This window comes from Brienomyrus brachyistius, chromosome 17 (assembly GCF_023856365.1).
Source record: "Brienomyrus brachyistius isolate T26 chromosome 17, BBRACH_0.4, whole genome shotgun sequence".
NCBI lineage: Eukaryota > Metazoa > Chordata > Actinopteri > Osteoglossiformes > Mormyridae > Brienomyrus > Brienomyrus brachyistius.
The window spans coordinates 7,653,645-7,674,806 of NC_064549.1; the positions used below are offsets into that span (position 1 = coordinate 7,653,645).

General features: G+C 39.2%; 1 protein-coding gene across 1 annotated transcript; it reads right to left on the reverse strand.

Annotated features, from left to right (window-relative positions):
* Positions 1 to 1,358: 1,358 nt before the first annotated feature.
* gpr4 (G protein-coupled receptor 4) lies at positions 1,359 to 19,947 on the reverse strand. Its single transcript, XM_048982448.1, has 3 exons — positions 19,933 to 19,947; positions 18,935 to 19,015; positions 1,359 to 3,131 (listed from the first exon to the last, which is right to left on the reverse strand). The coding sequence occupies exon 3, from the start codon at positions 2,605 to 2,607 to the stop codon at positions 1,516 to 1,518; it is 1,092 nt and encodes a 363-aa protein (XP_048838405.1). The 5' UTR covers positions 2,608 to 3,131; positions 18,935 to 19,015; positions 19,933 to 19,947; the 3' UTR covers positions 1,359 to 1,515.
* Positions 19,948 to 21,162: the final 1,215 nt, after the last annotated feature.

Consider the following 21,162-nt stretch of genomic DNA (forward strand, 5'->3'; position numbering starts at 1 on the left):
AGGTCAAGATGTAAAGCATTCGAGAGCTTAATGTTTCAAGAGGTTCGGGAATTTCAAAAGTGGAAATAAATGAATAAATCTCAAATAACCTGCTTTTAGATCAGATTTTCATGAATAATGAATAAAAAAATTTTTGGAGATTTGAGTTTAAGATGTAATCTGCCTTAATTATTTAGCTCAGTAATGTCTTGCCACAATTTCTCCTTCCCTCGAGATCATCTTATAGGTCTTTATCGATAACATAAGATGATTATTTTTGTTCTATTGAATGTCGTTTTAAAGCTGGTGGAAACTGCTTAGGGATGCAGGACATTTCAAAAGTTGAATTTTTCACACAGACGTCAGTCTTTTGCAGTATGATTTAGTTGTGTAATTACTTTTCTTTTTTTTAAATAGATTAGATTAACTTTCCCAGGTATAAGCTAGCAGAGAACTGTAATCAAAGCTCCTTCCGGCTGGGTAGACATTTGTACTTGTATCATGATGCGTTCTACATTAGTTTAGTTTATGGAATTTTTATTTTCCTCTGACAAACTTATGTTTCCATGTTGCCATGTTGAAACTTTTTGTCATACATTAACTTTGCAAGCTGGTACAGGAATATAAAACAGAGAAATATGTACTTATATAGGCAATTTCTTAAACCTGAGAATATTTATACTGTTTACATATTTTCAAATACTTAAACAAGTGACGTACATTATTGCAAAAAAAAAAAAAAAAAACTGCATTTGTCAGTGTGATACCCGGCTCGTACGCTCCTCGTGTGTGCCACGCCCCTGATTACCCACGTGTGATTCCCTGATAGTCTCCATCTGTGTTCGCTTATTTTGGTTGGTCTTGTCTTATTTAAGTCCTGGTCTTACCTGTTTGCCTGGTCCGTCATTGTGGATTTGTTGTTGATCCCTGTACGATGCTCCCTAACCCTCGCTTCCTTAATAAAACCCCGTTGTTCCCCGTACCTGGCTTCCCTTGCCTGTTTCCGGCACGATCGCCGCTACCTGTATTCCCTGATCGTGACAGTCAGTTGTTTTACTGATACAGCCAGTTTCTATGTTGGATATAATTTTTCTGTATTTCATCAACATTGTGTGCCCTTGATTAGAATGTATATCCTTTAGTCAACTTTATAAGTGAGGATGCATATGGAAATATAGTGCTTCTTGAAAAATATATGGTTCATGTAGATAAAACTAAGACTTTGTCAGACGACCAGCTTGAGAATGACGTGGTCTGACCTAGACAGCATGTAATACACCATCATGCAATCAGAGGAACAGGTAAATTGCTGAATTTCCAGCAGAATGTCAAGTTATTTTCTTACTAGAAAATGTGGCAAATAACATTAATAATACAAGTCAGACTTTTTCTCAGATTTATTCTCCCTACAATGGAAGGGGTTAAACTTAATAAAATACACATTTTAATTTACCCTGTTAAGCACAGTTTTCACAGTACTAGCTTGAGAGAACGTACATTTAAACAATGTCAAATTAAATTAACATTTCACGCTATTCATTTCTTAACACTCAGAATTGTCATCTGAAGGCATTCCTCTCTAAGGGCCACAATCTCCGTCTTACAGGTGCTGGCATTGACTCCTGTGTAGAAGTTGGGTTTCTTGAGGGAAAGTGGTGTATCCACAGTGATAGAGCCAGTTGTTAGTATATCATGTGCTGAGACCCGATTAAACATGCTCATCATAGTGACCAGTGCCCGTGTAACATTGCTGCGAGCTCCCTCATTGACAAAGCAGTACAGTATAGGGTCGGCAACACAATTGAGGCTGGTAAGTGCCAATGAAATATGGTATATAGTGAAAATGTTCTCTTCAAAGTGGCAGTCACATGGATGACTAAGGAAAACTATACTACGGGAGAGCAAGAGTATGTGATATGGTGCAAAGCAAAAGAGCACAATCATGATTAGACTAAGGGCCAGTCGCTTGATTTTGGCCTTCTCCTGCTTTTCTGTAGATATGTTTCCTCGTACAGCGTGAAGGATGCGTTGATAAGAGAAGATCATGAGACCCCAAGGGAACAGAAAGCCAAGGAAAATGCGGTAAAGATTCATTCCAGCCACCCAGTCCTGCATAGGATACTTCTCAAAACAAAACGTATGATTGAAGCGATCTTTGAAGAGCTCGTCATGGAAGAGAGGAGCTGAATTGGCGACGATCTCAATCACCCATACCATCACGCTAACTAGCACTGCTGTTTTTATTGAACGGATCCTCACAAACTTTAATGGGTAGGCTACGGCTAAATAGCGGTCCATCGAGATACAGCAGAGGAAGGCTATGCTAATATAGATGTTAGTGTAGAAAATAAAACCAAAAAGCTTGCAGGACACCTGTCCATGGATCCAATTGTCAAGATGAAGAAAGTAGTCAACCCACAAGGGCAGTGTAGCGATGTAGAGGAGATCAGCCACAGAGAGGTTCATCAGGTAGATTCCCAGCTCATTCTTCTGTCGGACCTGCATGTAGGCAGCCCAAAGTGCCAAGCAGTTTGTGGGCAGCCCAAGCACGATCACGATTATGTACAACGTAGGCTGAAAAAGATGATCGATCCTTGAGTCCACATTGCAGAAAGAGATGTTGCACATTGTCTGATCGATTATGCTTACTGGTCTTGAATTTCCTCTTGTTCTAAGCCCTTTCCTGTCAATTCAAGTTTTGACAGATGTCATCAATAGAGACATGTGTATGCACCAGATGTAAAGGTGTTCTAAATCGGTCGATTATCACTGTACATAATTTCCAGAGAAAACTAAATTTACAGTACATTGATTTAGTTGAGGACTATCACAAATAAATCTGCAAACAAAAGGTTAGGAAACCTTTTACATATGATATAAGATTCATAGTGAATTCCGTGTTTCTCAGCTGTCCTTCATAGCCGGTTTTAACAATTTTTTAAGCAAAGGAAATCCCTCATAAAATAGGCCTTTATCACAAAATTTCATCACAGGACAGCAGGGCACTGGGCATAGCCGTTGAGAAGTTTTCAGTTTCCTTGGTTTGGAGTCAAGGTCATGATAGTCCTAAATGCCTCTGTGACTTGAGTTGGTGGAGTTATGTTGTAGAAGCCAACAGCAATACTTCTTTGTCTCCTTCTTCATTAGTCCATCTGGAAGGGGGAAAAAAAAGCCCAGGGTGCGTTTTAGTTGTGCGTGCATGATAACAGACAGGGTGAAACACTCCCAAGAGACAAACAGAGCAGAGCAGTATGTGATATTTTCCCATGTACTCGACTGCAGATACTTCCATATATGGACATACTAAAGATGAGCAGTATTTAGAATTCTGATTGGCCTTTCCACTCCTTACAGGTTTCACAGTTACTTTGGTTTGGAATATACTCTAATTCCAGAAATCTTGCTGCAGATGCACACACAGTGAAAAACAGAAGCAGTAACACTTTACTTGAGGGGGCACAAATGATGCAGTATTATGATATTACTTATGTAGTAATTAACCACGAACTAAGTCTTAGTTACCTACTGATATCATGTTTGATCATCAATGAATCGTAATGCCACTTTTATTTCAAGCAATTACTATATTTGTTACTATATCTGTTAATTCTGTAAACCTTTGAACTACTGAAGGAACAAATCATGAATAACGCGTGAATTACTGATCTCAAGTTTGTTTATCGTTATTGAATGAAGTTTAAAACGTACAAAACGTGGATTTTGTGAATCACGAATCAGGGTAAATAAACAATTCTTTATCTTGTATATTCTCTTATATATACAAATCCACACATGTATAAGAAAAACACCAGAAAAAAGTAAAGCTTGCTAATGCATGATGGAAATACTCATTTAACATGAAAGAAATTGAAAAATCAATTTCACCATTGATATAAAAATAGAATGATCACAAAGCACGAGAATTCCCTGTGCTTACATCATTTGAGTTATACTCTTAATTTCACATAAATCTGCTAACCTTTTCCAGGCAATTTTGGCATGTCTTAAATAGAGCATTATCATCCCAGTGATACATTAAATAATGTGGTTCAGTGGTATTACATCCCTAGGATAACCCTGCCTTGTGCTATTTATACTTCCTTGTTACATAAAAGCATTGTGGGGGTTTTGTTTCACTTTTTCTCCCAGGTACGTGATCAAGGATCATGTACACTGAAAGTAACATAAAGCTGTATGGAATCAAGCGTTGAAGGCTAGCATCTATCACTCATGAATAGACACCCCAATCTCACACTTTAATTAAGGCTTAACATCCATGTTTAAGTTTGTCGAGAAAGAGCCAAGAAATCATTACAAACGCAGAGAACCTTGATTATCTGTTGTTCCCAAGCCGTCTGCTGATTGTCATTCCCTTTGCGTTTTGTAGGGCCAGTAGCTGCAGGGCGTCTCAGACCTCACTAAAGAAGACTGGCAGGGAGGTCCAATCCCACACGATCAGGACATTCTGGACTGGAGAGCAAAGCTCCGGTCACTAGGCGTGTTCTCACAGGATTATTTTCTCCATGCCCAGGAGCATCGACGAAAAAATAACAGCTGTATTTCATGCTGAAACCTCATCAAACAAAGTGTGGAAATCCAATGCATAGGACATGCGCTTTGGAAAAGCTGGTGGATAGGATCTGCGCATCTCGCTTTTAATTTCCATGGGCTGCTGACACATTCCGACAACATTAGGGAATAAGTCAAATAATAACAGCCTTTTGTCACTCTATCCAGTTTGCTCCCATTATACACTCCTAGAGGAAGAACCAGACCCTTTTTTCCCCAACAGCTGATGGGCTGCATGTCGCACCCAGGTGCTGCTTAAGCTATGGCATATCTGGAGAATATAATTTAAGCAGAGGGGGGAGTGTCCAGCATTTCACATCAGTCAAAGCTATCTGCTAAATACAGCATTAATGAAAAAGAAAAAAGAATGTCTAGTGATTACGTGAATCGTTCTCACCCTCCACTTCCACCTCCTGGGACGGCACTTTGCCCTCTTTTAAAAAAATTCCCACTTCAGTGACTCTACTGCATGAGGAACACCAAGCCCCGGAGTACCCATATTAATCTGACTCCCAGGTGGTCCACCAACCAGAGTGGGGCCTTCCTTAGCTGGGACGAGGGAGGGATGGAGCCAGCAGGGAATGACTGGGTTCTGGAGGTGGGGGAGGGGTAGGTGGGGTTGGAGCTAAGGTTTGTTTCATTAATAAATACTTAAACTAAAATGATAACGAAAGCATTTAATTGAAAAAAATTTAAACCAAATTTACAGCGTGAGACACTAAAACTAAACTGAAATTAAAACAAGCAGTTTCAAAACTAACTGAAATGAAAATTAGTGATTTCTCTTTAAGGGTCTGTTTTTGAGTTCAGAAGACTGTCTATTTGCTGTCAGCCGATATTGGCCTACCAGATGCCCCTCCCCTAAGAAATTGATGGTCGACACATCAAATTGGCAAAATTCTTTATGTCCCCACAAGATTCGAAGAGATTAGATTAATTAGGTTAGGTGGGTAGCAGTGGCTTAATGGTTAGGGAAGTGCACTTGTAATTGAAAGATTGCTAGTTCAAAATCCCTGACCAGCAAGACACCACTGAGGTACCCTGAGCAAGGCACTGCTCCCCGGACGCTGAATTAGCTGCTATGTCGCATATGGGTTAAATGCAGAGAACACATTCAGTTGCTGTGTGCTGCAGTGTGTCAACAATGACCACTGATCTCCAAATTAAAATAGCAAACTAAACATGGACATACAGCAAACTGGACACAAATGGAGAAGCACAGTGGAATCATTTCCAGTATGATGCAAACTCCAGTAAGAGGAAGCGTGTCGTACATGTAAGAAGTCAAGGTTGCGGTGCGTAGCTTAAGGGAAGCTGACACCACAAATACATTTAGGAAAAGGTCAAAGAAGTGCAAGAAATAAATATTTTATGGATATACTCTTGGGTTTACAATGTTTATTAAAGCATTGTCATTATTCATGAAGCATATATGTGCCGTATATTTTGATTTCTTTTCAAAAACCGAAATTATGAAGCTCAGAAAAAATATCACCTGAAATAAAAATGGTCAATAACTCATAAAACTAAAGTGAATCTAAATGGCAACAGGAGAGAAAACTGAAAAAATAGTAATGTAATAAAAAGCTAATTTTATCAATGGAACTAAATTTATTTGATTGCCCATGACAAAATATGTGCTGCATTCGCTTTCAACAGCCCGTGTGTCCCGATAACTTAGACGTCATATCAGTTCTCAGATTTAGGAGTCAGTCTAATTTCTCCGATGTTTTGTTTTACTTTATTGTAAACCCGGACGACATGGGGAGAACATGCAAACTCCACACACATGTGACCCAGGGGGAGACTCGAACCCGGGTCCCAGAGGTGTGAGGCAACAGTGCTAACCACTGCAGCACCCTACCCACCCAAATATGTAATCTTCAAATATGTTTAAATATAAGTAGTGTCATCTCGTAAAAGCTACGGCCTTTAGAACAAAAACTTTTTTTTTTGTCTAAGGGCTGTTTTGCATAAATGCTTTCAAAGGAAACAGCAAACTGGCACGGATTTGAACTGTAAGTGGAACTAAAACCAAAATGCCATTTTGTCTATTTTGCACTTGACATTTGTCAAAATAATTTTTCAGATGTTCTGACATCCTGATTTTGTTTCTTTTCACATCATATTGAAACCTTCCAAGGAAGGTTAGTTAGAAATTGGATAATACTTATATTATTGTCACGCCTCCCGGGCGTGGTTAATGGAGAAGCAGCCAGTTAGGCTCCGCAAGGGAGCGCTATATAAACGGAGAGTGCGCCATTCTTAATCGCGAAGTATTTGCCTATGAGACATAGCGATGCTTGTCTTGTGCTCTCCCCTGATTCCTTGCCTGGTCCGTCTGCCTTCTTTCCCCAGACGCATTCCCGCTGCTTAGTCTCCCGTCCAGCCTGCCCCTTCACTTCGCGTCTCCCCTTCCTTGTGTCTCCGTGTCCCGTGCCTGTTTGTAGGACTGACCACCCCGGCTACCGACCCCAGCTATCGCCCACGACCACGTCTTACGTCTCGCCCCTTTAAACCATCCAGCTTGGTCGATCTAATAAAGATCGTTCTAACCCGCAATTCTGGGTCCGTGTTTCCCTTTGGGGGGGGGGGGGGGGGGGTCACCTGACAATTATATTAATAATAATTAATATTACAATTAATAATATTGATAATATTAGTAATAACATATCAGTTTAAGGTCTGATCTTTATTAATAAACTGTTTCTAATCATTTGTTAATATATTAGTACATTTTAAAATAACTTACAATCCATTATTTTCTGTACCTGCTTGTCATATACGGGGTCTTGGGGGTCTGGAGCCAGTTCCGGAAGCTACAGTCATAAGGCAGGAAGCAACACAGAACATCGCAGAATAACACACAGTGCGCCAACCCACTGCAGTCACTGATAATCAAATTTTGAAAGCTTTCGAGATATCTTATTCCTCTCTCACAAAGGACTTACTAGAAAACTTGTAAATCACTTGCAACCAAAAAGACAATGCATTAGTAAGTGTACTCACTATTTTTCTATTCATTGTTTATTCCTGAGCAGTACAGGTCTACTCCTTAGCTACTAATTAATGATAACCAATCCTATCATTTGGTAATTTACCAGAAGCAGATGCCTTAATGCAGGTTCTCTCCAAAATCATACTACATTATACAAACTTGCTAATATGAAATATATACTTCTGTACATTCTACATTTGTTATACGGCAATGTTGACACTTACAATCCTCTTATTGACCTTGTATTGGTAATGAAAGCGTATGCAAGCACTCTTGCTTCATACCTATAAGGGTGGGGCTGAGTGGCACCTCACCTCTGTGTACCTAGATTAATTGGTGTCTCTGCATGGGTGTATTTGCCTAGTGGTGGGCTGGCGTCCCATGCAGGGCGTGTGCCTGATTTGTGCCCTGTGCAGCCTGGAATAGGCTTCAGGCCTCTCCATCACTCTGACCACTATAAATGGTTAGGAGATGGATGGTTGTGTACTTCATCCCATTTAGGGTGATCCCTGGCTTCTGCCCTGTGCTGTGTAGGATAGGTGCCAGACTCACCACAGCCCTGTACTGCTTAAGCAGTTAGGAAATACAGGTCTTTGGTTTAAACTCGAATTTATTAATAAAATAATCAACATGCTTCTTTTTCGTACCAGTGTACAGCCCCCGGGTTAACAATGTCCGACATACAGACTGAAACAAATCATACCTTTAACATCACCTGAGTGAATCCAGCGTGCCTTGGAATCAGCCTTAGATATGATCAAAATTTCATAAATACCAATTATTATTTGCATTTTACACATCTCTGTGTAGGTTAACATGCATATGGCATTGTTTTCATAACAAACAGCATTCAGTGGTTACACCCCCCCGTGTGACTGTATAAAAATGATAGTATACATTATCAGGAACTAAATATGGCCAGGAAGAGGTAAAACAATGGAGCTATTTATTTGCCTTACTAAATGGGCCATTTGTACCACCACATATTCTACTCAGGGGTATACAGTACGGGAACATTAACAACATGAAACAGTCATTTGGCTGAATTATTTTGCAGTCTGATGCATGGTTCCAGTAATGTCTAGTCCTGCATGATTCATAGTTCTGTTTCTCTTCACTGATCTTGTTTGAGGTCTTAGTTTGGATTTCGTAGGTTTGTGTCCCTGTTTTGACATTGATACCTTCACTCAGAATATTAGTGAGTATATTGTAGTATTAGTGAAGTGAAATATAATGTATTGCTAAATACACGTTTACATGCTTTAATGCAGTTACTTAGCTGGGTACAACTTCAGTTTGATTAAAATAATAAAACGCGCAGAAAGACGACAAACACGCATGTTGATGCACAATATATAAAAAGTTTTACTTCATAGTTGATTTAGAGCTAATGTTGATTTTAGTCAGAAAAACTGTGATGTCCAAGTGTTCTGACACGAGACAATTTTCAGACGCCAATAAACTATATTACAATGGCTATCGGTCTCATTTCTGAGACGCACAACTGAGACGATAAATGGATTCTGGAAATCTCAGTGTGCGAGTAGAATAGGCCTAGCCAAAACAAAGAGAACAAACAGGCCCTGCTCATACTAAACCCCCTACTACACAGTAAACAAGGGCATTATTAAGTTGGGTACAAATTCCATCCAGACAAAAGCGAGGGAGCTGCAGCTAACCTGGAACACAGCGTCCGTGAGTGTTTGTTTGATCAGCTGCCATTAGTGGATTATCCATCCACCCGCACATAAATTATGCTGGTTTTTTCCAGGTAATGTTATGCCGCTTACTGTGTAAAATACAAGCTCAGGAAATTCTTGTTTTTTTATGTCATTCTGTTGCATGCTTTTATGAGGCATTTTAAGTTTTAAACCAAGAAGTCATACAGCGGGTGTAACTTCATAGACGTTATCATTAATTATTTCAGGTTCCTTGGCATACTACCCTCCTGCATGTAGGGAGACATATTGATCATTGTACTTCTTAAACAGGATGATACAAACATTTCATATAATCTTTTTACATAATATAAATCTTTCAACATGCGTATTAATCATTAAGCACACATCTAACTAAAACAATACTGAAACATGCATGTCAAAAATGATCATAAGTAACGACTGTTTATTGTGAATGCATTGATTTCCTTCCATGGGACTTGCAGGTTTACAGTCAGCCTGATGCCTGGAAGCACACGGTATGACAAAGGACAGCTTGAACAGACTGTCAGTCCATCACAAGGAAAATTACAGATGTTATTTTGGACGTCTGAGGCAGTGCAGCCCCCTGAGTCACCTCATACATTTTTACTAACAGAATAAAAACCTACTGTAAAATAAGCACCCAGTATTACATGGAATAAAGACATAATAAATGCTTTAAATTGCATTCATTCCATGTATAAAGTATTTCATTTGGCTTAAATTAGTGGATTGTCATACCAGTTTCAGTGGGCCGTGGAGTGTACGTTTAAAAAAATTAATAAAAAAAAACCCTCCCAAGTTTGCAATATGCATCCATCCCCTTTCTGTAGCCCGCTTGTCCTGTTCAGGATTACGGGGGGTCCTTAGCCTATCCTGGAAGCTACAGGTGCAAGGCAGGGAACAGCCCAGGATGGGGCGCCAGCCAATCGCAGGGTACACTCACACATGCACACCTATGGGCAATTTGCTAACTTCAATTCACCTCAGCATGTTTTTGGACTGGGGGGGGGGGGGGACCCGGAGTACCTGGAGGAAACCCCACAATGACATGGGGAAACTATGCAAACTGCACAGACGTGAAGCCATGGGGGAAACCCAAACCCAGGTCACTAAGGTGTGAGACAACAGGGCTAGCCACTCTACCGCCATGCCGCGCCCAACTGGCAAGTTGTATTGTAAATCTGGGTCATCACTGACTAGCCGAATAATAATCTGGATCCTGTGGCTAAACCAGCTGAGAACCAGTTGAGATAAACAATATGATACGAGTAACACTGTCACCTCCCACCTCCAGGCTTAAGGGATTTCCCCTTTTCTGTGTGTGTGGAGTGCGCATTCTCCCTTTGCTTGTGTGGGTTTCCTACCACAATAAATAAAAAAGCCTAGACACTGGGAATTCTGAAACACTCATAGTATGTGTGTACCCCCCCCCCCCCCACCTTGTAACCTGTGCTTCCTGGAAAAGGCTCCAACCCCTCACTGGAAAAGCAGCTGGAAGATAATGGATCTTGTTGCTTGTCGTCAGTTTAATTCCCACGTATATGTGTGGCTACCAGAATGTGAAAACATTTTTATTAATAAACTGAACTCAAAAGGAACCAAGGAACAAAAAAGGAACAAAAAAGGAACAAAAAAGGACCATAAGGGATCAAAAAAGCGGGAAAAAACTAAGAAAGTTGCACAAGGAGCCTAAGGTGAACAAAAGGCAAAACTGATTCTAACGCTTCTGGGGAACAGGCAGGAAACAAAGGCAAGAACACACACAGAAACTAGAAGCAAAAGCAGACAGCAAAGCCAGCAACTTTTTAATCCACTTTTTAGTATTCAGTGGTGACAATGCATGACTTGTTCATTGGTTTAGAAACATTGATTATTGATACTTTAAGTATTTTTTTTGTCGTAAATTTTTATTTGTTCTACCTTATTTTTCATCTGCCGCCACTCGATTTTTTTTTTATTTACACAGTAAAAACTTTAAGATATTTTTCAGGAAAGCTCTTCATTTTGGTGGATAGTTGTAAATTTATCCGTCCATTTATTTTCATCCATCCATCCATCCATCCATATTCTGTACCCACCTGTCCTAGTTAGGGTCTTGGGGGTCTGGAGCTGAACCCAGAAGCTACAGGTGCAAGTCGGGGATTAACCCAGGATGAGGTGCCGACCCATCACACTGACATTTAAATGATTATTTAAAAAATATTACGCATCAAATTACGAATAGCAATTGAATTGCTTTTCTAACAATCGATCAGGAAGCTCTTGTTTCTGCTGCTAAAGAGTTAACTTTTTGTTTGTAATAAGGTAAATCTAATTGTGGAATCTCTGAGCACATGATTCTTTTTATACAAAATGCCAGTTAAACCATGCAGCTTATATCAACCTTACAGATGTTTTTTAGTCTTTCAATATTTTAAATATGAACTCTCGCTAAAAGCAAGAGAGGATTTGAACTCATGTGTTCAATTCATTCATGTTTGGTTTCAACACTGGTAAACAGGGACCAAATCAGCCTGGAACCCCCCCCGGCCCCCCTAAACACACGGTACTCCCTCAATCTTGATAGGGACATGTCCCTACAATCCATATCCAATTGTACGCCCTTGATTCACTCATTCATGCAGGCTTCGGTTAAGTGATTAGCCTCTTTCAGAATGGCGAAACGAGATGTCGTTCCCTCTGGAATACGATTCGCGCTTGCATGACTGAGCATGACAACACGATAAGAAAAGTACATTGTTGCTTTGCGAGCGTGTTTGCCGAACTAAATGTAAACCTATTTGAAGAGTTCACATCTAGCAATCGGTTAACTTTTAGCACCTTATATTTCTCAGTTTTATTTATCTATTTATAATTTTTGTCTATATTTCTCAGTGCATTTCTGATCATATAATTCTTTCATCAATTGCCTTCATCATAAGAATTCTTTCCATGAATATTAATGCACATTAACATGTACAACATATGCATAAAAATCAAGTATTCCAAGCACAGAATGTTCATTTAACAAGTTATACATGATATAATTAGCTGTGGTTTATTTTATCTGAAAATGTATGTCTGCCTTTAATTAGAACGAACCATTTTAATAGCACCACTGTTAACACATACTCCAATGGTATCTAAAATAAACTAGGGTTTCGGATAAGAATGTCACACAGGAACCTGAACCTTGAATCCTGAACAATTCTTGAGGCAGCCAGCTAACTATCCGCAAACTAAGGTGTGCTTCACCAGACCGGCGACATTTTTATATCAATTGAAATAGTTATTTTTAAGTACAGTATTTCAATGTAGTTTCTCTTAAAAATAAAATCAAATTGTTTCTTATCCTGTGTAACTTCTTAAAATTCTTTGTGATTGTTGTAACCATTTTCTTTTACAGGACTGAGCTAAAAAAAAAAAACAAATGGTAAATATCAGTAATTTGCTGCAACAAATAGAAAGATCCATCTTAGGAATATTAAATAAATCTTCTCAAAAATTATGCCAAACACGTGCAAACGTCTAGAGGTAACAACATGAACAGCAGATTTTTCTCATTCTTTTATCGTTATTATTACAACAGTATACCACGTTCTTGTCAAAGAACATTATTGGTGTTACTACAAATGAGGCTAAGTATAGATCACCTTGTGAAAAGAAAAAAGCAAGAAGGTTCTTCGCAGTGTATAGGTTTCATATGTCATCCACTAAATATATGCTACACTGAACTGTATCCATAAATCATATTTCTCTACCTAAACCTGTCTCAGAAGCAGATTATCAGGTAAACGAGTTTCAAGAAAACACAGCTCTTCCTCTGTTATTTGGCAGTAACCAAACCACTTGCCCGGCTATTAACCTTGCTTATCTAACGTCTCCAAGCTGCCAATTATCTTACTCAGCACCTTTGACTAAGTGTCTGGGTTGATATGTGAATCAGCGGCCATGTTTACTGTGTGGCCCAGGACTTCACGGGCACAGAGCAACACAAAGAAAAAGTTCAAAAACGTAAAGAAATTATTTCCATAACGTTGAGGTGACTGCCTTCGATATGAGAAATTATGGTTCCTTTCACACATCCCCAGAAGCAAACAGTTTTAACTGCAAACAAAAACATTAACTCCTTCTAGGATTCACATACATGTGACATACAGTACTGTGCAACAAGTCTTGGGCAGTCAAACAAAATTATGTTTAAATGATCTTCCTGTTGGTTTAGAACTATAATATTATGTCTCTCAAAGCACAGTAATTTCAAACCTCTCCTAAAGTCACCCTGGTATTTGTAGCAACCATCCAACACACCTATGTATTTTTTGACTTGATCCCACCTCATATGGCGAATAAATATGGACTTTTAAACGAATTTATTTGATCAATTAAGTGAGCAGGTAGTTAAATGCAGAATATGGATGAGGTACCACAGAGGAGAGGTTTGGCAACTGAATCTGTGTTCTTGATCAACTTTTTGAAGAACAGAAGAAATTCTAATTCATTTTTACTGTTGCTCTTATTTTGCATATGTTATCATATTAAATTGTGATTTTGCTGAACATATACACACTTTCTACCCAGATAAATAGCTTTAAACATTTTCGTTGGCAGCCTGCGACTAATGCACTGTCCTGTATTTCTACTTATGCTATTAGGAATATAACATTTCAGGGAAATTTGTCACTATTACGAGAAAAAAAAAAAATCGCTGATGTCTCAGGTAGCAAAGATTATTTTCTGCTTCTCTCTGCATTTGCACTACAATTGGATTAACTGCCATATTCAGAATCTCACATTTCTCTGCAGCTGATGCATTCAGATACAACTGAAGTATTCTCAGCCCGGGGAGCTACAACACTTGTAAGTGTCATAACCTGAGATAAAGCTCTTGCAAATTAAGTGAAACATCTATATAAAAAAATCTGTATTATTACAATAACCTTAATTCAAGACAGTAAAACTCTTTACATACTGCAGAGAAGCAAAAATCAAAGTAATTACCTGTTGAACAAATGCAATTAAAAAGTAAATACAGTATAACTGTACTGAGATACTGAGACTGCACTCCTTAGTCAGCATTGTTTATTTCTTGTAGAACCACGAGTGAGTGAGACTGCTACAGTTGGCCTTATTTAAACGGAGGGATGAATGCAAAGATATTCATTAAGTTTTCAAACCAATGCAGCACCTCAGATCAGTTCATGATATTGTGACCCCGGTTCTCCAAATGCACGGTATGTCCTGCTATACGGAACTCCGCAAGAATTCTGACAATTAAGTGCTGCATTGTGCTTCTTTAGCGAGGGAAGCGCTAGTTGAAATAAACTTGCAATGTCAATAAAGAGTTTAAAGGCACATCCCCTCCACACGAGTATCCTCTAATCAGCAGAGTTAGCAATTACAGTAATTAGGAACATGACTAAATTTAGCACCAATATTTCAAAACTCTTCATAAGATGGGGTGGCGATTGATAAACACGGGAATATTTATTACAAGTGGATTCTGCTGGTAGTTATACTTTGAGTCTGTAAGCCAAACATAACGATCTTACAATTAGCTACACATTTACAATGATGCTATGTCTCAGCATAGCACGTGAAATTGTGCAGTGAATTCTACGATCATTGTAAAGCAATACTAACATTTAGCTAAGACGGATAAGCAAGAAGTCACTTCTCACAAAACGTCAAAATGCAAGTCACTTAACCCACAAAAAATAGATGAATTATCAGTATTCCAACATCAATTGCTACTGAAAGGTGCTGTGGCATTCATTTATGTTAATAGATAAATACAGTCTGATTAAACCACGGAGATCTGCTGAAGTGAGACACCCTCTGACCAACGACTCTCAGCAGGACCTCTGTTAAGGCTCATATTTATAGGAAAGGGCTAGGAAAGGGTTGGGCGGCCGTCAATCCAGTCAAATGGACTGTGAACAGATGGAACTCATTACTGCCGCCACTCTCTCTAAAAGCGAGTATGTTGCAAAGATCATAATGAACAATGAGCGAAGCATAACCGAGGACATGCCAGTATCTCCTGCACAAGTCGACATGTGTGTTCATGGGTCTATGATAAGAATCATTGTTCACTGAAGGATACTGCAAGGTGAACCACTGCTCTCCAAAAAACACTGCCAGGGCCGGGACACCCCGGCCATTCATCGATAGAACATTAATGACAAATTTCATCCATCATCTACCCATTTTCTGTACCCACTTATCCTATACAAGGTCTCGGGGGTCCAGAGTCTATACTGGAAGCTATTCCATCAGATGATCCTATAGGAGTTTGTAAGGGTAAGCAGGTATGGTGGCTCAGACCTCCAGCGCTGGTGGTTTGAAATCTCCTCTGGGTGTCCAGTTTGCATGGTTTGCTCAGGTGTCCATTCAACACTCTGTTTTCCTCAAAGACATGCAGTTAGGTGACAAAATCTCTAGCTAGCCCAGTGTGTGTGGTCCTTGTGGTGCACTAGTAGCCCCTCCGACCCTGTTTCTATAACACTGTTTTATGCCTGGTCTGCTATTTTTCTGCTATTTTCCCCTTCCTATATGTCTCCTGATTGTACCATATAGAAATTATTCCTCAGTCAGAGGTACAGCCACCCTGCCAGTCTATCATTTATGACATGAAAAATAAACCAATAAAAATGAGACATATTTAGATGTGACCTATTACACATTAATAGTGCATGTGAACAGTACTGCACATGGGTGGACTGTCAGTCTATTTCTGAGTAAACTTGCACACACAAGCAACCCCTTTCGAAATGCCAGTTCTCCTAACTGCTTGAACTGTGTGTGTGTGTGTGGGGGGGGGGTGGTGGAATGAAAGAAAAACACAAGTGACTCAGGGAGTACATGAAAACACCACACCCTCAAATTCTGGAGGCACGAGACAACAGTGTTGCTCAGATTGTCAGATATGATGGACAAAAATAACAAGAAAATCAATATTTCAGCAAACTAAAAGTATGTACATTTACTGCAAATAATTGAAAGCAAATAAAAATACTGCACAATCCGTATTATATTTTCTGCGTGGGTGTAAACTCATTCTTCAGAAAGGAAATAGCATCCTTACTATTTTATAGTTACCTCTGACAACGGTATCCTGATCTGGCATAGCAGGATTTGAGTTTCAAAAACTTTAGAAACTGGTCATTAATAATATCAACTGTAATAGCACAATATTTAATGGTATAATGCTGGGGTAACATCTTTTTCCAGTATGTTGTTAGTGTGTTAGTGGGAACCAAGGGATAGTTTTGGAGCACACTGAAAAATTCAGATATACCTCGGCACGCTACCTGTGGACATTTCAGGTTCCCCCTCTCACTTTATATTCTCACTGTTTATACAGACTCTTTCACGTCAGTGGGAAAAGAGCATTTCATTTTAAGTCTGTAAAATATTATCCCCTTGGGCGTCACCCACTCCCAAAACGTTCTTTACGTTTACAACAGCATTTTCCATAGCTTTTAGTTTGTCTTACTTTTATGGTTTTATTATATACTAGAGATTTTATCATCATCTAATACCAAAGCTTTTTCCACTAGTAACAGATCTAAACTTGCTGCCTGTATCATTTTTGTTTTTTTTACACTGATCTCAATCTCACGAAGTAGGCTGATGATCCTTCCCATCTCAATTTGCCCTATGTCTCTGTGAAAGGGCTGCTTGATGAGGTGTGAGTGGTTGTTCATGGGGCTATGAAAAGACACTGTCAGAAAGGGACAGTGCCTAGGCTCCCGAGGCATTTTCTAATAATCCGGAGTTAGGAGCAGTAATTCAATAAGTTCATTTTACTCGGTGATGCATGCAGACTTGTTTGGATGACACATGATATAATGCACTTCCATACTTCTGCTTTTCTCAGGTATGGAGGGCTTATTTGGTATAACTGGTCCAGGACGAACTGTTTGCATATATGAGCACAGTGGCCATACAACACTGACTGGAGGAGAATACACTGGGCGTCAGTGTTTGCCAAACAGTAGGATTAAAATACACTTCATGTGAGTTATACAGGAATTACTATTTATTTGTCCTGACAAACTGATATTAATTGAAAAGTTCCAGCCTCCCTCTTCAACCTCAGTTCCTTCATGCAAAAACTAAATAATTTTCCAACATTTATCTTGGAAATCATGAAGGACATGAAAAACGAGCATTTATAACAATCACAAAACGTGTCGCATGAAAAACTGGTAACGAGTGCCTGGCGACATGCGCTAAGCAGCCCCACGGCGCATGCTCATCTCATTCTCCCATCTTCCCAGTCTGCACCAGTATGCATCACAAAGAACAAGCTCACACTCAGTATGGAAAACCTACAGGCACCCATTCCGCTAAGTGCACGAGTGAAGGACGCTGTACCTCCCAAAATATGAGCAACTCAGTACTGAACCTAATTTCATGCACCGTAATAAACATTTCAGCACATGGTAACAAAGAATAAAAATTCACTGTTAAGTTTAACATTCTGATACATGTGGGAACCTTACTTGATTCAGTTCAAAGTTAGCTCAAAATACATTGTCAATTAGTCCTGTGGTCAATACTGATGCAATTTGCACAAACCTTTTTTAATATGGACACATCAATACTTCTGTAGATAGAATTATAAACCTTTCCACAACACAAACCATTAAACACCATTGCCAAAATTCGTAAGTGGCAGTAGGTAACACTTTACTTGAGGCACAAATAATGCAGCAGTACACTCTTGATTAATGCACTAAGTAACCAGAAACTAAATGTTCGTTACGTGATGATTCCATGTTTGTTCATCATTAATCAGTCTTAATGGTTCATGTATTTCAAGCAGTTACTATTTTTGTTCGTGATTTGTACTTGAGTAGTACCAGAGTTACTAAGTAACTTGTGCCCCCTCGTGTAAAGAGTTACCTGGCAGGATAAAAGACTTGGCTACCAGTTCCAAATAAGCCACAACAAATACTTCAGGGCAGCTCTATTCCTTTTTAAGAAATTCTTCCAAAAAATGGGAAACTTAAAAGAAAAAGAAATACATGAAGCAAAAGCACTTCTGCTCATTCAGATCTGCTGTAACAAACAACAGCAAATAAATCAACATGTTTTATCCATCTATGTTCAAAGTACTTATTCTGGTCGGAGATGGGAGGCTAAAATCCAGGCCAGAAAGCACTGAACACAAGGGAGGGGTAGACCCTGGATGGGGGGTCAGTTTGTTATTAAACAAAAACAAGAATATCCAATAAACAACCCAACAACAAGCATAACATTTATTTATTTAATATTTAGATTAAAAGATCTTGCATTGTACATGTGAACAGGGCATCCCCCCCCCCATTTTCACATCTGAAACAGTACATGAGATAACGTACACTGCCTTTTAAAGAGGCAAATTCTTTTACAGAAGACTAACGAAATGTGAGGAAACCTGAGAAGCCTGAGAAGTTACCGAGCTACAGTACTATTCATTCTAATCTGCCGAAGATGCACACATATGATCCGAGATTCACAAGGCTGCATGATCGCGCCACGTTATCATTCTCGTTCCATGTGTCACGATCTAAATACCATCTCACAATCTCTGATAGTGTATTCTCAAAGAACTCAATCAGAAAGGTTTGCAGAACTACCAGTTATACCTTTAAAAAAAAAACAGGTGATTTCGATTAAGCGAGGATAATTCAAGAAAACTTACTTTACTACTTACTTTTAAGGCTTTCGCTCCCCTGTGCACATATAGTAGGTGATCCGATGGCTAAACGGGCTGCTCCCAAAGCACAGACTTCCCCTGAACAGTGCAAAAACATCTCAGGCGACGAATCTAGACGGCAGGAGCTCCAATCCCCACCCTCAAGCATGGGCTAGAAACATTGTCACACATGCACACGAGGGGATGGGGGTGCCGCTGCATTAATAAATACGTAAAAAGTAACATCACTATAAAAATACTACCAGAATAAAGGAACTCGCGGGGATTTTTCATTGATATTATGCAACGTCCAAGAAAGCTTTTGCTTTGATCGCATTATTTGCTTCTTTTATTTTCTGTGTATTCTCTTTTGAATTCCTTACAAATCATGTAAACTACAACAGTTTACTTTGGCTGTTGTTTTGAAATAAAATAAACAAGCTAGTTAAGGAAAAGATGTTTGCTAGGAAATAACATAGCCGATGCCAAACCTGCCTAAACATTTGCTGTCACCTCTATTACAAATTTTGTTTGTTGTTAGAGAGTACTACACCTGCTAGATCGATAACCTAATTCCACAATAAAAAGGTACGCGACTGCCAAACCTTACAATAGTTGATGGCGGTTTTGATGTATGTTGTAACTTAAAATAATTCGAAATATTGTGTTAAACAGCAAATGTAAATACTTTAAGTGCACTTAAGTATTTATACTTTTCGCAGTATCACAGAGTTAAACCAACAGCTAACATCTACCACCTAAAGCATAAAAAAAGTGATTTGCATATTCGCATATATGCAAATCACGTTTTTTGATCTTTGTTTTGTGCTTTAAGAGGTAGATGTTAGCTCTCAGTCCTATATTATACACGCTTGGTTGCTGGGTACCTGCTGGACATCATTAAAATAGTTAGTGATATTTTACAGGCGAGAAACTAGCAATTTATTTCAAAGGTTCGAGTACGCAGTTTCACCTAACAAAACAGACACAGTATGATAGGCACACATTCCACTCACACCGCACGTAAGGACAGCAGCTACTGAGACCCGCCGTTTCTGACGCGCTTTTAAGGAGAGAAGCGCTTTATGGCCCCGCCCACTCACATTCTATTGGCTGCGGTTCGTCTGGTCTGACCCGAGCAACAACATTAGTGTGCAGAACCACAGCTAAGCCTGCTCTGTAGGGGAATCGACCGTTTAACGAGTAAATGTGAGGAAAGCTTTTGTGATGCCACCCACCACGGCCATCACGGTTTTCAGCTGATGCTTTCAGCTGAAATAGACAAGGCAAAAAAATATCCATCCATTTATTGATTTCACACTGCACTATATCTGTCTGTATATAATGTATCTTTATAATTATGGGGTTTTGGAGTGTTGACTGAATGTTTTTTTTAGTGGCTGCTTTGGAAGTAGCATTATTAAAACCTAAAATGCACACTGATTTTGTGAGCTTACGATACTGGCTACACACTGATTTGAAATGTCTTGCTTTGTTTCCTGTATATATTTATGTTCCGTGTACAATTATTATAAAAGAAGAGGTTTGTTTTTTTTTTAATCTTCTCACAGCTTGATAGCTACTGTGCAGAGTAACAAGTGCCACTTCTTAAAGATAGAATCCAGACTTATTGTGCCTGAGCATATCCAGATTCAGCCGGCTTAAATACGGATCTAAAACGCACTGAAAATGAGTAACTCAGCACCCTGCCCTAATAAGGTTATACTGCTTAAAACCTTATTTTCCAATGCCAGAGTTGACTCACCCAAAAAAATGTTTACTTTGCCACATAGTTACACACCCTAAACAAATTTAAATATATGTAACGAAATGTGCTTTTTCCAAGTGCTTTGCAACCATATACTGTATAAGCAGTTGCACGATGAATGGATGGTTAGAGGTGTGTACCACCTACGTGTGCCAACTTGAGTATTATTTACAATGTACGACAAATCTATACTAATAACATCTAACTAAATGATCCCTTTTAAAGCCACTTGTCTTCAAATGACCCGATTATGTATATCAGGGTTCCCCAATTCCGGTCCTGGAGAGCCAGTTTGCAACAAAGTTTGCATGTTTCCTTACTCAGACACACCTATCAAACCTGGTAATTAGCCGGGTAAGATGTGTTTCAGCAGGGAAATCTGCAAACTGTGTTGGATTCTGGCCTCCAGGACTGAAATTAGGGAGCCCTGATGTATACTGTCACCTCCAGTCCACAATGTAGCTCACCAATTACCTGC